The sequence below is a fragment of the Thunnus albacares genome, chromosome 11 (genome assembly GCF_914725855.1).
Source record: "Thunnus albacares chromosome 11, fThuAlb1.1, whole genome shotgun sequence".
Classification (NCBI taxonomy): Eukaryota; Metazoa; Chordata; class Actinopteri; order Scombriformes; family Scombridae; genus Thunnus; species Thunnus albacares.
Window position 1 is genome coordinate 3447183 of NC_058116.1, and position 12818 is coordinate 3460000.

General features: G+C 40.6%; 1 protein-coding gene across 1 annotated transcript in view; it reads left to right on the top strand.

Moving 5' to 3' along the window:
* Window positions 1-12818, top strand: part of slc49a4 (solute carrier family 49 member 4) — a 55795-nt gene that overhangs the window by 17215 nt on the left and 25762 nt on the right. Inside the window, exon 5 of the mRNA XM_044365065.1 lies at window positions 6943-7051. Coding sequence (XP_044221000.1) covers window positions 6943-7051 — 109 coding nt within the window. The remainder of the gene's footprint in view (window positions 1-6942; window positions 7052-12818) is intronic.

The window sequence follows — 12818 nt, forward strand, 5'->3', positions numbered from 1 at the left end:
TTAAAGCACCACTTATTAAGCATTTCAATGAAAATCTAGTCAAACGGCTACAGGGAGGTGTCACCATCTCTGCAACTCTGCAGAGCTTTTCAGCCTCTTTGAGCTCATTGTTTTCGTTTTACAGCACATTTACAGCTTGGTTCAGTCTCAGCGCTTTCACCAACTGTATTTCTAGCAGCACCAGAAGGCTGTTTCTACTGAAATGCCCTCATAACTAGGGCTGCAACAGTACAAAAAAGTCACGGTTCAGTATGTACCTTTGGGCTTGGTACATGGATTACGGTACAACAGAAAAAAAAGAAAGGTAGAAAATATCATTTTGGTCCTTTATTTTGAAAAATGTAATCATCCAACAATGAATTAATAAATTGGTTATAACTATTACTGAAACAGTTTATTTGCTGCAGTAAAAAAGGAAAACAACTTTTCTTTGTCTTGCAAGGAGTCAGGACACCTGCTGACAGCTGTTTTATGCTGATTTACGGTCTAACTGTATATAAAGTAGTGTAAACTAGCTCCACCTCCAGCAGCTACAACAGTAACATGCTGCTCTAACACTGATGCTTCACTATTAATAATCTAATGTTTCATATATAATAATATATCAGTCAGAGGGACCAAACCACTACTTCTACTTTTATTCTTTTTAACTACATTTTACTCTCTCAGAACTGGTTCTTACTACGTGCTGTTTGACCACATCAGAAATCAAATAGCTCCTCTGAATGTTTTCACTCAAAGGCGGAGTGAAAAGATGACCACCACAGAGAGGGGAGGGGGATGAGGAGATGCTGTTTTAATAATAGTGTTGCACTCGGTCAGTGTTATGGCTCTCTCGTTTGTCTCTGAAGGCAGCAACACTACAAGGTAACCAGGGTAACCAGCCTACCTTGGCTAAGCCGGCTAGTATACATCCACGCTACAACTAAGTGGTGCGTTGCCAAAACGTCCCAGGTAGAACTCACACTCTAGAACTGTTTCACACATCAGAATAAGTGGTTTATTAATTATTGAATTATTGAATCAAACAGTAATTGTTTGGGTCACGGAGCATTTGTGAACACACACACACACACCCTGAAAATATGTCTCCACTTATGACAAATGTTGTTCTTTGAATGTGTTTGGCATATGTTGTCATATTTTTTGACATTGACATGAAATACATTTTTAAATAAATATTTTTAGTGTACATGGAAACTCTTAAAATGCTGAGAATAAGTGTTGTAATTGACTAGAAATCATTTTTTTTCTCTGTACATACTTTCTAGTTCTTAAATCTCATCACCAGTCACAGACTGGACATTTGCCAATATTGATTCCCAATCTAATACCAGTGCTGTCTTTTTTTACTAAATCTAGAATACCACATTGTGTGAAACTCATGGGGATCATTTTTATGTAAGGTAACATGAGGCACTAAATACTGAGTTGAAAGCCTGCTGTAACTTAATAAATAGTAGTAACAGAAATACAGAATTTTCTAATGGCAGGGATGAAGAAACTGTATTTAATGTGAATCGGTCATGTCTGGATGATGCCCCGTCCACTTCACAAGGTCACTAATATCAGCCCTGATAACGATCTGGGGCAGTTGATCGATGCATCTCCAGTAAAGGTGACAAAATGTTTTGTGGCCTCTATGATTACAGCAGGTGGCAGCCAACTAGCCAGTTAGTCAGCCTGATAACTATCCACTGATGTATCAGTTCATCCATTAGCGTGTCAGGGTCTGAGCACTGGTTAATGATCTTCAGCTTGATGAGTGCTTCCAGCTGTTCACATCTGCTTCCACAGCAGCGGTCTAATTAGAAGCCTGAATGTCTCTACACGAGGTGTAAAGTTATTATTGTGTTTTAATCACAATGTGAGGGAGTACTAAACAGCTCAAAGCCGGAGTATCGATGATTCCCCTCCTTCCCAGTCATACTCATTTTAGTTTTGAAAGCTGTCATCCTGATGCATTGATTTCCAGCCGGGTCTGCCAAGGACAAATGGCACTTAGCTGATGATGCGGCTAGCTTTGAGACTTCTTTGGAAATATTTCATCACCAGCAGGAAGGGACGGGGGAGAAAAAAATGTCCCCTGTCTTACCCAGTAGCTAGTGTCTGCTTTTACATTTGGTTATCTAAATAAGAACCCAGATGGGGAAAAAGGTGCATGGATATTGATTTCCTGCCGTTGTGGCAAGGTTAATGAAAAGGGTGCTGGGAGAAAAACAGAGAGGGTGCTCCATCACGGGGCTTTTTATGACTGTCCCTCCGTACTCTCTCCAAGGCCAAGTAGCTTCGTACTGCATAGGACGAGTCATGCCTGCAGCAGAGAGACAGGTTTGTTTTTGTTTGTTTTGAGTCAAAGCATTCTGCGGATCAAGTGATTCATTGTGTAAAGTGCACCAGTGTCAGGACAGAGAAAGGGCGTGCATATGTTTACAACAAGAATGCTTTTTGCTGTTCAGGTTATGCATCTCGGGACACGTTCTTCCCATGGTTTGCAACTCAAAGACTGACTTAAAGTGTGTGTGTGTGTGTGTGAACTTTATCTGTCTGTGTGTTGAGCATTTGAAGCCTTAGGGGGGGGGGGATGTGGGAGGGCCGCAAAGTGCTCTCCAGATGTCCCCACACGATACTGCTCAGGATGCTGCCTGCATTATAATGAACAAAGCAGGGGGGTGGATAAATGCAGGAGCTTAACAGTGTCCATAAACAAAAAAGAGGAGATCAGGAAAACAAAACAATCTATGAATCTGCTGCCTGCTCTGCCAGCCCTGCCTCATTTGTCAGACACCCAGTGATTCTAATCACATTGTTAGAGTTGAGAAGGTGGCACTGATTTAAATCAGCATGCCACCTCATTGGGCGAAGGTGATTAGCGTGGGTGTTCCAAATGATTGTAATTGGGTTGACTGTGACTGGAGGGGTGCCATATACCCTAAAGAGGTGAGCTCTGTGTGTGTATACTAGGTGTACATACATAACTAGGCATAGAGTTTAGGGGTGTCTTTCTTTTTTTCCTGTTAGACACTGCTCACTGTCAGCTGGTGAGATATAAGCAGACAGTTTGTCTAAGATCGTGCAGCACAATATCTGTAGCCTAACACCTCTTCTGAACATACAGCGAGCGAGCGAACTCTACTGGATGGAGCGAAAAATTGTCCAGATCAACTACGAGTGATGTCACAGTGAGAAGAGGGGATGAGATTTTTTTTGGCGCCGCTTATAATTTCTCCCCCTCTTCTTTATTCATAACTCTCAAGTTTTAATCATTTCCTCAGCTAGAATGATTATTTTTTTTGTGATTTGTACACTGTGACATTTTATATAGGCTTAGAATTTCTTATCTCTCTTTGTCCATGTTGACTGCTGACTGGAGGTGAAACAGAAATGTCAAGGACGCCAGCTTCGATTTTGACCAATGAAAATAGGTTGGAGGTGGAGGAAGTGTGTGAAAATTGAGAAGGATCTATCTGCAGTCTTGCGGACCTACACGACACACCTACTTCACTACATGACACGCCCACTTTACTACATGACACACCCCCCAACCCCCATCTCACTGATTGTACCTAAACCTAACCAAGTGGGTGTGTCATGTAGGTACTGCGTGTCCACAAATAGACCTACTTCTTCTAATTTCGCAAAAATAGAGCCGGGGTGAGTGTTTTTTTAAAACAAGCGACACATTTCTTAGCCTGTTCACTCACGCACGGAGCAGGTTAGGACATCTTCATTGGGAAAAACTTCCATTTAGGAAGAGGTGTAATGGTGTGTTCAGACCATGTGAAGTAAATTTTTCATACACGCGATTATATACAAAGTCAATGCAAAGAAGTGAATAGCCGTGAAAATGTTTCATCTTGAGGAAAAATTTGCATATATTGCGCCGCTTCATGAATGTACTTGAACGTACAGAGCTAGCCGTTGCTAGCTAGCTTACAGCTAATGTACAGTAATGTACATTAGCTGATAAATGGCATTTGTAACACAAATGCCATTTATCAGCTTGGAGATGATGCTTGTTTTTATCTTATTTGTACAGTTTGGTTTCAGTTAGTAACTTGATAAGTTGATATTAGTTCACAAAACTTTTATATAGAGCTGAAACAATTAGCCAATTAATCAATTAGTCGATTGACAGAAAATTATTCAGCAACAATTTTGATAATTGACAATTGTTTTAAAGTGCAGTGTGAAGAATTTAGTTGCATCTAGCAGAGCGGACTTGGCAGAAATGGAATATAATAATTATAAGAATGTTTTAATTAGAGTATAATGACCTGAAAATAAGAACAGTTGTGTTTTTTTTTACCTTAGATTGAGCTCTTTATATCTACATAGGGAGCAGGTCCTCTTCCATAGAGCCCACCATGTTGCACCGCCATGTTTCTACAGTAGCCCAGAACAGACAAACCAAACACTGGCTCTAGAGAGGGCCTTTCGCATCTGCCATAGGTTTTCCTGCACGCTCGGAAGGGGAAGAGTATTCAGTTGGTTGCAATCTGCAACGTCACCACTAGATGCCACTAAATCTCACACACTGGTCCTTTAAGTCATTTATCAAACAAAACAAACAATTAATTTGTATGAGAACTTGCTGCCTTTAACTTTGTAATATCAGTTTAAATTAAACATCTTTGGGTTTTCAACTATTGGTTTCAGAAATTGTGACATTGTGGCATTTTTCACAGTTTTCTTAAGTTTTACAGACTTAATGATACATCTATTGGTAAAAAAAAAATCAATTCACACAGACCTTTCATATGTGTTACACCTCTCTTTACCCTTGTGTGCTGTCTCTCTGCACTTTCAGCTGTCAAATAAAGGAAAAAATGCCAAAATAATAACCTCAACCCCTTCCTCCCTCAGATACGACCCAGGAACACTGAGAAGAATACTAGACTGTACCAATTATCAATAGGATTGGCTCATTTTTCTACAACCAAACCTTTGGAAAGATGCTACAATCTCATAGAAATTCTAAACACTTTTACATAAACATTTTAAACTATCTATTTCCTCCTACAAGGTCAAAAACAGACAGCAGAATTATGTTTTAAACATTATCTTTAAATGGGAGACAAAAAGTGATTCTGTTATTTCATTGTACATTACGATATGATGCCAAACATCTGACTTCTGGCTGTTTCCTTTAAACAGCGCTGTCAAACTGGAATACAACTTTTAAACAGAGATCTAAAGATAGAAAAGAATCTTAACAGTTTCACTCATTTTAAAATGACCACACATTCCAAATTCAGCAGCAGTAGAAATTGTAGTGACAATAGCAGCTGTCACAGTGGTAGTAGTAGTGACATTAGCAGTAATATATTACTAATACTGAGAGATTAACAGTAAGATAGTACCAGTTTTGGTTTTTCAATCTTAACAGCAACGTTTGTTGTGATTTAGTGTGTTTGATCAATTATTACTGAAGCCAGATTGATCCAGTTCCATTATTTCTCTTAGCAGATCAGTTTACTTTGCAATCGATCCAACAAATGAATCAGCACTATGTTACACTCTGTTAAGCCATACAGGACCGTTTAGAATAATCTCCTAAATCCATAGTTTAAGACAGCACTGTTTAGTTTTAGGTGTGTGTTGCCCTCTGATACCTCTCAGCTTTATTCCAGCGGCTCTGCCCACTGTGCTCAGGTAGCTGCTTATCTCTCTGTCACTACGCTTTTCACAAGAATAGATCTTTTGCTGTGACAGGAGCTGTGTGTGTATGTGTAAAGTGACAGCATACTGTAGGCAAGTAAAAAAAGCCCTGGAGCTAGTGCTGCCAGTGCTGCTGGGATGTAGGTTGCACTTGGAGGAGCTCTCATGCATTCATGCAGTTACTGACATTTTGTTGTTGAATAATCACTGCGAAACCATTGATGACTCTCGATTAAAATCAAACCTCACCTGTGTATATGCTAGGAGTCTTTGGATACACATTTATAAATATTAAAATATTGGCCTTTTTTTGTAATAATGGGAGACTTAAACAGCAGATGTGACAATACTGTACCTTTGACTTGAATGATGGAAAGCAAGATGTAGCGGATGCCTCATTAAATTCATGGGAGATCTGCCAATTCGGTATTTGATTTTTTAGCAAACTGCCGCATGTTAAATGGAAGAAACCGTGTCACATAATAATGGATGTGCAGTGATTGTGAACTACAGTATGTATTTTTTTCTCCATGAAAATTGATTGGCCTAAATGAGAAGTACCAGCATACTTCATCAGAAGTGCTTGTCGATTGGTTGAACAGCTTGGGAAACCCCCTTCCCCCCACTCCTTTCCAACGTCTGAATTGCAGGGGCTGTGTTTGACAAGTTTTGTAACTTTCCAAAATAGATAATCCGACATTCCATATTTGAACTTCTGTCTCAAACTCTCTTTCATTCTTCACACAATTATTTGGTTCACTTTTCACATTAACAGCTGAATGCAACACTATGAAAGCCTTCCAGGAGAGACTGCCTGCGTGCTGTTATGCCTGTATTTTATTATGAGATTATCTGACTGAGCTGTCCAGTGTGGTCGTTCAGAACAGCTATAAAAACTATTGCCTTCTAACGTGGTCAGACAACATGTTGTATGAACTTGTTCTATTCTAGCATGATCCAGCCCTTAACCAGAAGTTGTTAATTGGCCCTGCAAAAGAAATGATTTTAACAGTCTCTTATTAAGGAACATGGTTGTAGTTAATAAAGAAACCAGATGATAACAAAATAACAACCTACTGTCTTTTCACAGAATATTATGTCCAGCGTATTATTCAGGACACAAGGACACATTATGCATCTAATCTTGTGTAGTCACACCATGTTGGAGAACTCATCCATATTCATATTTTGGGAAGAACCAGTACACAAACATCTTAGCTTGTGAGACTTTTTGTGAGTGCAATCTTGAGTCTCAAATTTGTTTTTTTTTGTCCCCTTTAGCAACCTGCGGTTCTTGATGATAGCGCTTGCCTATGCAGTCCCCACAGGAGTGATTGCTGGCTGGGCAGGAGTCCTCGACATGGTCCTTACACCAGCCAAAGTCAGCCAGGTAGGCAGCACACACACACACACACACACATAACTTTTAATCTTGTTAATGTAAGGAAGGCTATCAGTAAACCAAGGCCACAATGCTGAATATAGTGACTATGGGTGAGTTTCTTTTTCTGTGCCAAAAACTGTTTCTCTAGGAGACCACTTCAAACACCTTTCAAATCAAAAAAGGCACAATCCTTGGTCAGCACTGCTATTTTGACTGGCTTTTGTGAAAATGTGCAGACTTGGTCACCACTTATTCTGCCCAACACATTTCATCTTGGTTACTTTTTTTTGGTCGATAATTTGCAATCAAGTATGAATAGAGGCTCGTCTTGTGTTTCTGCATGAAAATAAACCAACACAAGTAGCTCACCAATCCATTTGCCAGCTTTGATTTTCCCATTTTGAAAACCTTGAAAAGCTCAACTGTTCTAACAATTTGCAAGACTTCTCACAGAGGTAGCCCACTCTCTGAACAATGGGATAAATAGCTGGTAAGCTTTCTCTTCAGTCTCATGGTTGCATTTTGAAACATCTAAAGCAATTCCAATTTCCCACTGACTTAGCTCCATGACCTGGATGACTGAAAACCAACACCTGAAACACTTCTCAGAAACTCCCTATACCTGCAGGGAGTGAAGTATGTTATTGTGCAGATGATGTTCTTTAACATCAATGCACAGAAAGCGTTAACTGTGTTTAAAGCAGATCTGAAATAGTGGTGAGGTGTAATTAACTCCAAAGCTAGTCTACCGACAATAGAACATTATAGCCATTTCAGTGCAGAAGGCCTCCAGACAGCTGAATCCTTCTGCACTAGTTTATTAACCTCCTCTTGTACTCTTGTGAATACACTTACAAGTAAAAAAGAACTGCCCCTCATCAGCTAAAAACAGACAGTCATATTTCTTATTTCTAAGAACCGACAAGTAAGAAGAAAATTATCATTCACCTGGGCTCTTTTCTCTCGCTTTTCTCTTTTCCACTTATTGAACCTAATCAGAGGTTTTCGTCCATCTTTTGTGAAGGGGCCAGTCAATTGCAGTTCAACATTTGCATGTCTGCTCATCATCTTCAATCTTACGCAGACAAAAGAGGAAGACAAGTTGGGTGGAGCTGTCAGTGCGACACAGGTTAGAGAGAGAGAGCTCCATATAGTTTACATCTTACAGCTCCCGACACAGCGGTGTGTCAGAAGACAAAGGAAGGATGTTTTCAAGGTTATCATCAGACAGGTGCTGCTGCAGAGGAGATCACACACAGGAGAGCAGAGAATGAGACACTTCTCATCACACTTCTATCTTTATATGTCTGTCAAGAGGTAGCAGATAGCATACCAAATTGTTATTAGATTTCATTTGTTCTCAAAAGATTGTTCTCTCTCTTCCGCATGTCTTTTATCTATGCTAGTTAAGAAGATAGCAGCGAGGTGAGGTATGTTACAGGATATCCCCTGAGTACAAAACTTCGAGGTTAAAAAATGTATGAAAAAGTATGGCGATGCATCTAAACATGGTGAGGAGTAGGAGTACTACTCACGCAACTGAAGATTTTTGAAATTTTTACTTTGTTCTTCAGACGTAGAGATGTTTGTTCTTAAAGTCAGGTTGAACTGAGGAAAAGCAAATACTGCATCTCCTTTTCCTTTTTTTTTTTTGCATAGCTCACTATGCATCCACAGATCCAAATCGTGGCTTCAACTCATCCTGCTTTCCTATTTGCTGTTAGCTTTGTTGATTCTGTTAGATCCAAAAACAGCGCGGAAAGATGGGTGTGAAATGAGCATTTCATACAAGCACAAGATGTGACGTATGTAGACTGTTTTCCTCCTTCTGTCCTTAAAGTCCGATGCTTTCTGCAATGTGAAAACAATTTTCCATTGCTCTGTTTCCTTGCTCTTTTATTATCCTTCTCTCATCACTTTAAAATGTTACTGAGTCTCACTGTATCTCTGGTAATTTAAAATATGCAGCAAGTGCCTGAGGCCAAGGTACATTGATAGCAAGAGAGCAATTTCATACTTTCTATTAATTTCCTCATGCTTTCCAATAATGTGTTCATTTTTGTGCAGATGGATGGTTACAAGCAGGTGTATAAACAAACAGATGTGTCTACCTTGATAGTCCTTTCTTTTGCTGATAATTGGTACATTGTACTGCTGCCAGTGCCAGTCTGTGTGTGTAGTGCAACTCCTGATAGAAAGAGCAGGGTTAGGTATATACAGTATGCAGAGCAGATCCTGCTCCAAACAGGCAGAATGCAAGTGTACTCATTTTGCGCCTAAGTGCACCACTTACATCGTATTGCATTCCCTTCATTTGTGCTCACAGACCACATCGGTATCTGATGTAATGACCTCCACCTACATGCCAACTTGGTTTATTTTCATTGTCCCTCCCAGTTGCAGGTTTCTCCCCACTTTTGTAGGTCTCTCTCTTTCTCTCCCTTTCCTGTCCATCTCTTTTCCCTCTCACAGCGATAGGTCTAGTGCTGCACGCAGTCCAAATAATGACCTCTGTATTGCAGATGTCACATGTTGTTGTTGTCAGTTCTCTGAAGGGCTCATAGTTGACAACTTTGTTATACATTTGCTTCATGCAGTCATTTATCCATATCCATATCCTTTGTCTGTTTCCTCTCTTTCTACCCTCCCTCGATCTTTGTCAGCATTTTTCTGTCAGCTGTTTGTTCAGGGTTCTTCCCAAAAAAATATAGATGTTTCTGTCATCTGTTTTCTCAGCTAGCCATGCAGTCTGATTGAAAGATGACCGTGGCTGCTGTGAGGCAGCGGGAGCAGTTGTCATCAGATGAGACAAGATTGAGAGAGAAGATTGGATTGGAAACAAACTTGTGCCCAGTCCACAGGAGAGGGTCCTAAAGTATTGTAGTAGAAAAACTTTCTACTTTATATCATGATGTCAAAAGAAACATGTCCTACAGATGATAAAAATTGTTCCAGCACCAAGCCAGCTGTCTGGTAAGCAGGTGTCATACTGAGAGGAGTTTACCAGAAATGCACCTGGGGTGTTTAACTTGCAAGGATTAATTCAGTAAATGACAGATAGAGGGGCAGAGACACGTAGGGGTCCACTGGCTGGCAAATGGCACAGCGGGAGGTGATATGGTGATCCGACGGAAGCTAGCTTAGGAGACAGCAGGGTTTAGGTGATGCTGAAACTGTATGAGGGTAACTACATATTGGGCTTTTATAAGGTACATGGGCATATAGTTCCAAGTAGTTTCCATGTTTGTGGCTTTGTAAACGTCAGTGCTGTATGAACATAGATGGAATTTCAGCAAACCTTAAAACACACACAGACTGTGTGTGTGAAACATTTATATGGCATCTGTAACATCACCCACAGGATTCTGAAGCATCACTTTGAAGCCTGGAGTTGGGTTTAACTCTTGCCTCTGTCTTGTAAACGCCTGGAAAATGCATATTTAGGAAAAAGGGTGGATCCTGGATGTAACTGTGGTGATTGTTAAAACCTAATGCTGCATCTCAGACTGCTTCCTCAGCCCTAGCTCTTGTTTTGGAGTGACACTTGATTTTGATCGCAAGTGAACTTTACATAAAGAGAGCCAAGGGTAGTATAGGACACAGATGCAAACACCTTTGGAGTCACATTGAAGTGCTTTCATGTCGAAGCCTGATTGGGAAACTGGAGATCACCCACCCCATACACACACACACACACACACACACAAAGCCAGGCTCCTGCAGCTTCCCCGGATAGGAAGAAGGGGTGGGTGAAAAAAATCGATTCACATAAGTGTGGTGATTCAGCTCTAGTTGTGCAGGTATCACACTGCTCAGCCTCCCTGGGAAAGAGCATGCCAGGGTGTTGGAAAAGAGGCTACAGTCAAACATAAGATTCAGGAGGAGCCATGTGCAATTAATCTTGACTGTGGAACAGTGGACAAGCTTATTCTAGCTAAGATACGGAAGGGGTTTTATTGGTTGCCCATCCAAGCTATGTGTGCTCTGTGGATGTGATGGATATGCCTGTAACCATGTCCTACTCTGGGAATATGGTGTACGTGGGTCATTGCTACAAGTCATCTAATCCTTACATAACAGAGGCTTCTTACCCTTTTGATAAATCTGTTTTTGATTTTCATGTAAAGAAATAGTCAGCCCCTCCAAGTCTGAGGCCATGGTTCCTCAGGGTTGGGAGTGAATTGCTGCCCCAAGTGAAGGAATTCATGTTTCTCAGTCTTGTTCATTAGTGAGGATAAAATGGAGTGTTCAGTTGACAGGTGGGTTGGGGTGGCATCAACAGTAATGCAAGCATTGTACTGGACCATTGTGGTGAAGAGGGGGCTAAACCTGAAGGCTGCTCTGAGCCAGCCACAGATAAGTGCCAGAAAATGGATGGTGTGGGTATTGTCTTCAGGAGTGCATCTTTACTTTTTGCAGATCATTTAGTTTTATTGGCATCAAGGGCACATTCATAGCTGAGTTGTTCTGATCAGAAACAGCACCTACAAGTCTAAAGGCATGGCACTCTGCTTGGTGGATTTCTCCCTTTTGGAAGTTGGGAATGAGTTGCAACCCCACATGAATGACTTCACTACCCCCGAGTTTGAGCGCTTCCCAGTGATCATGTAGCAGCCATTAGAAGAACTGCCTCTCAAGGCATTTCCATGCTGACTTCAACCCTGAGACGCAGTGGTTGCTGCTTGAAAAAGAAATAAAAACTGCAGAATTGGGCAGTTTGTATACCTCCTTGACAGAAGCACGTCTCAGTGGTTTTTCGTTGCTATCCTTGTTTCAGTTTTATACCTGAGATTATGTATTCTCAAATGCAGTCAGTCTGTTTTTCTTGCAGTTACAAAATCTTACAGCCTGCTCTCCAGTGTGTTTTATATTAGGTAGAAAGTACAAGTTCAGGTCAGACGAGGACAAGAACCATTCAAACACAGGAGAATGGTGAAAGTTTAAGTGGACAGGCTAAGGCTAAGGTGTGGTATTCTTGGATTGGATCTGACTTGGAATAGGAATAGTATATAATCTTGTAAAAGCAATGCACTCCTGTTGCTTAATGCCTGCTGTGTGAGCTCTGTAAGGGAAATGTGTGAGAGCTGCAAAGGAGGATTGAGCATTGAGCTTAGCATCACCATAATGAATAAGACTCAGGAAACAGGTGCCTTACTGTGCTCATCAGTCATACGTAATTGTTCCCTTAATGGAAAGTAGCCATTTAGAATTCACAGAAGAAGAAGGCTGGTCCAATGTGTCCCACTTCTTTTAGTTTGATTAGTCTTCTTTTATTCCCTTACAGATTCTCTTGTGAAGTTCTGGGGCACTGTATAACTGTATAACAGAATGTATGCTCTGCCTTCAGATACAGTAGAACACTTCCTTACTATTAAAGATTGTTTTGTGGATTTTCTGGGATTACATGAAGTGAATTTGTGCAGGAATACCATTTCAAACTAAAGCTAAGGATAAGGTCTTTGATTATTGGCTTAGAATGGCTTATAACGAGAGCTGAAGAGAGAGAATTAAGAAAACAAACACATTAACGTGTCAAGAGCCTGGAGTCCTGGCTTTCCTTACCCTAACACCAGCTTATTGACACAATCGCTATATAGCAGACATGATTAAGCTTCAAATCTGGCTTTTTTTAGGGTTCCAAGGCACTAAGAATACTGCGGTTAATTAACTCTCCACCCGCCCATGAAACATAGTCATTTGCATCTCAGAACTGAAATGGCTTGGCAAGCAATTTGTGTTTAGCTTCCTAAATTGGTGTGCAAACTGATGTGAC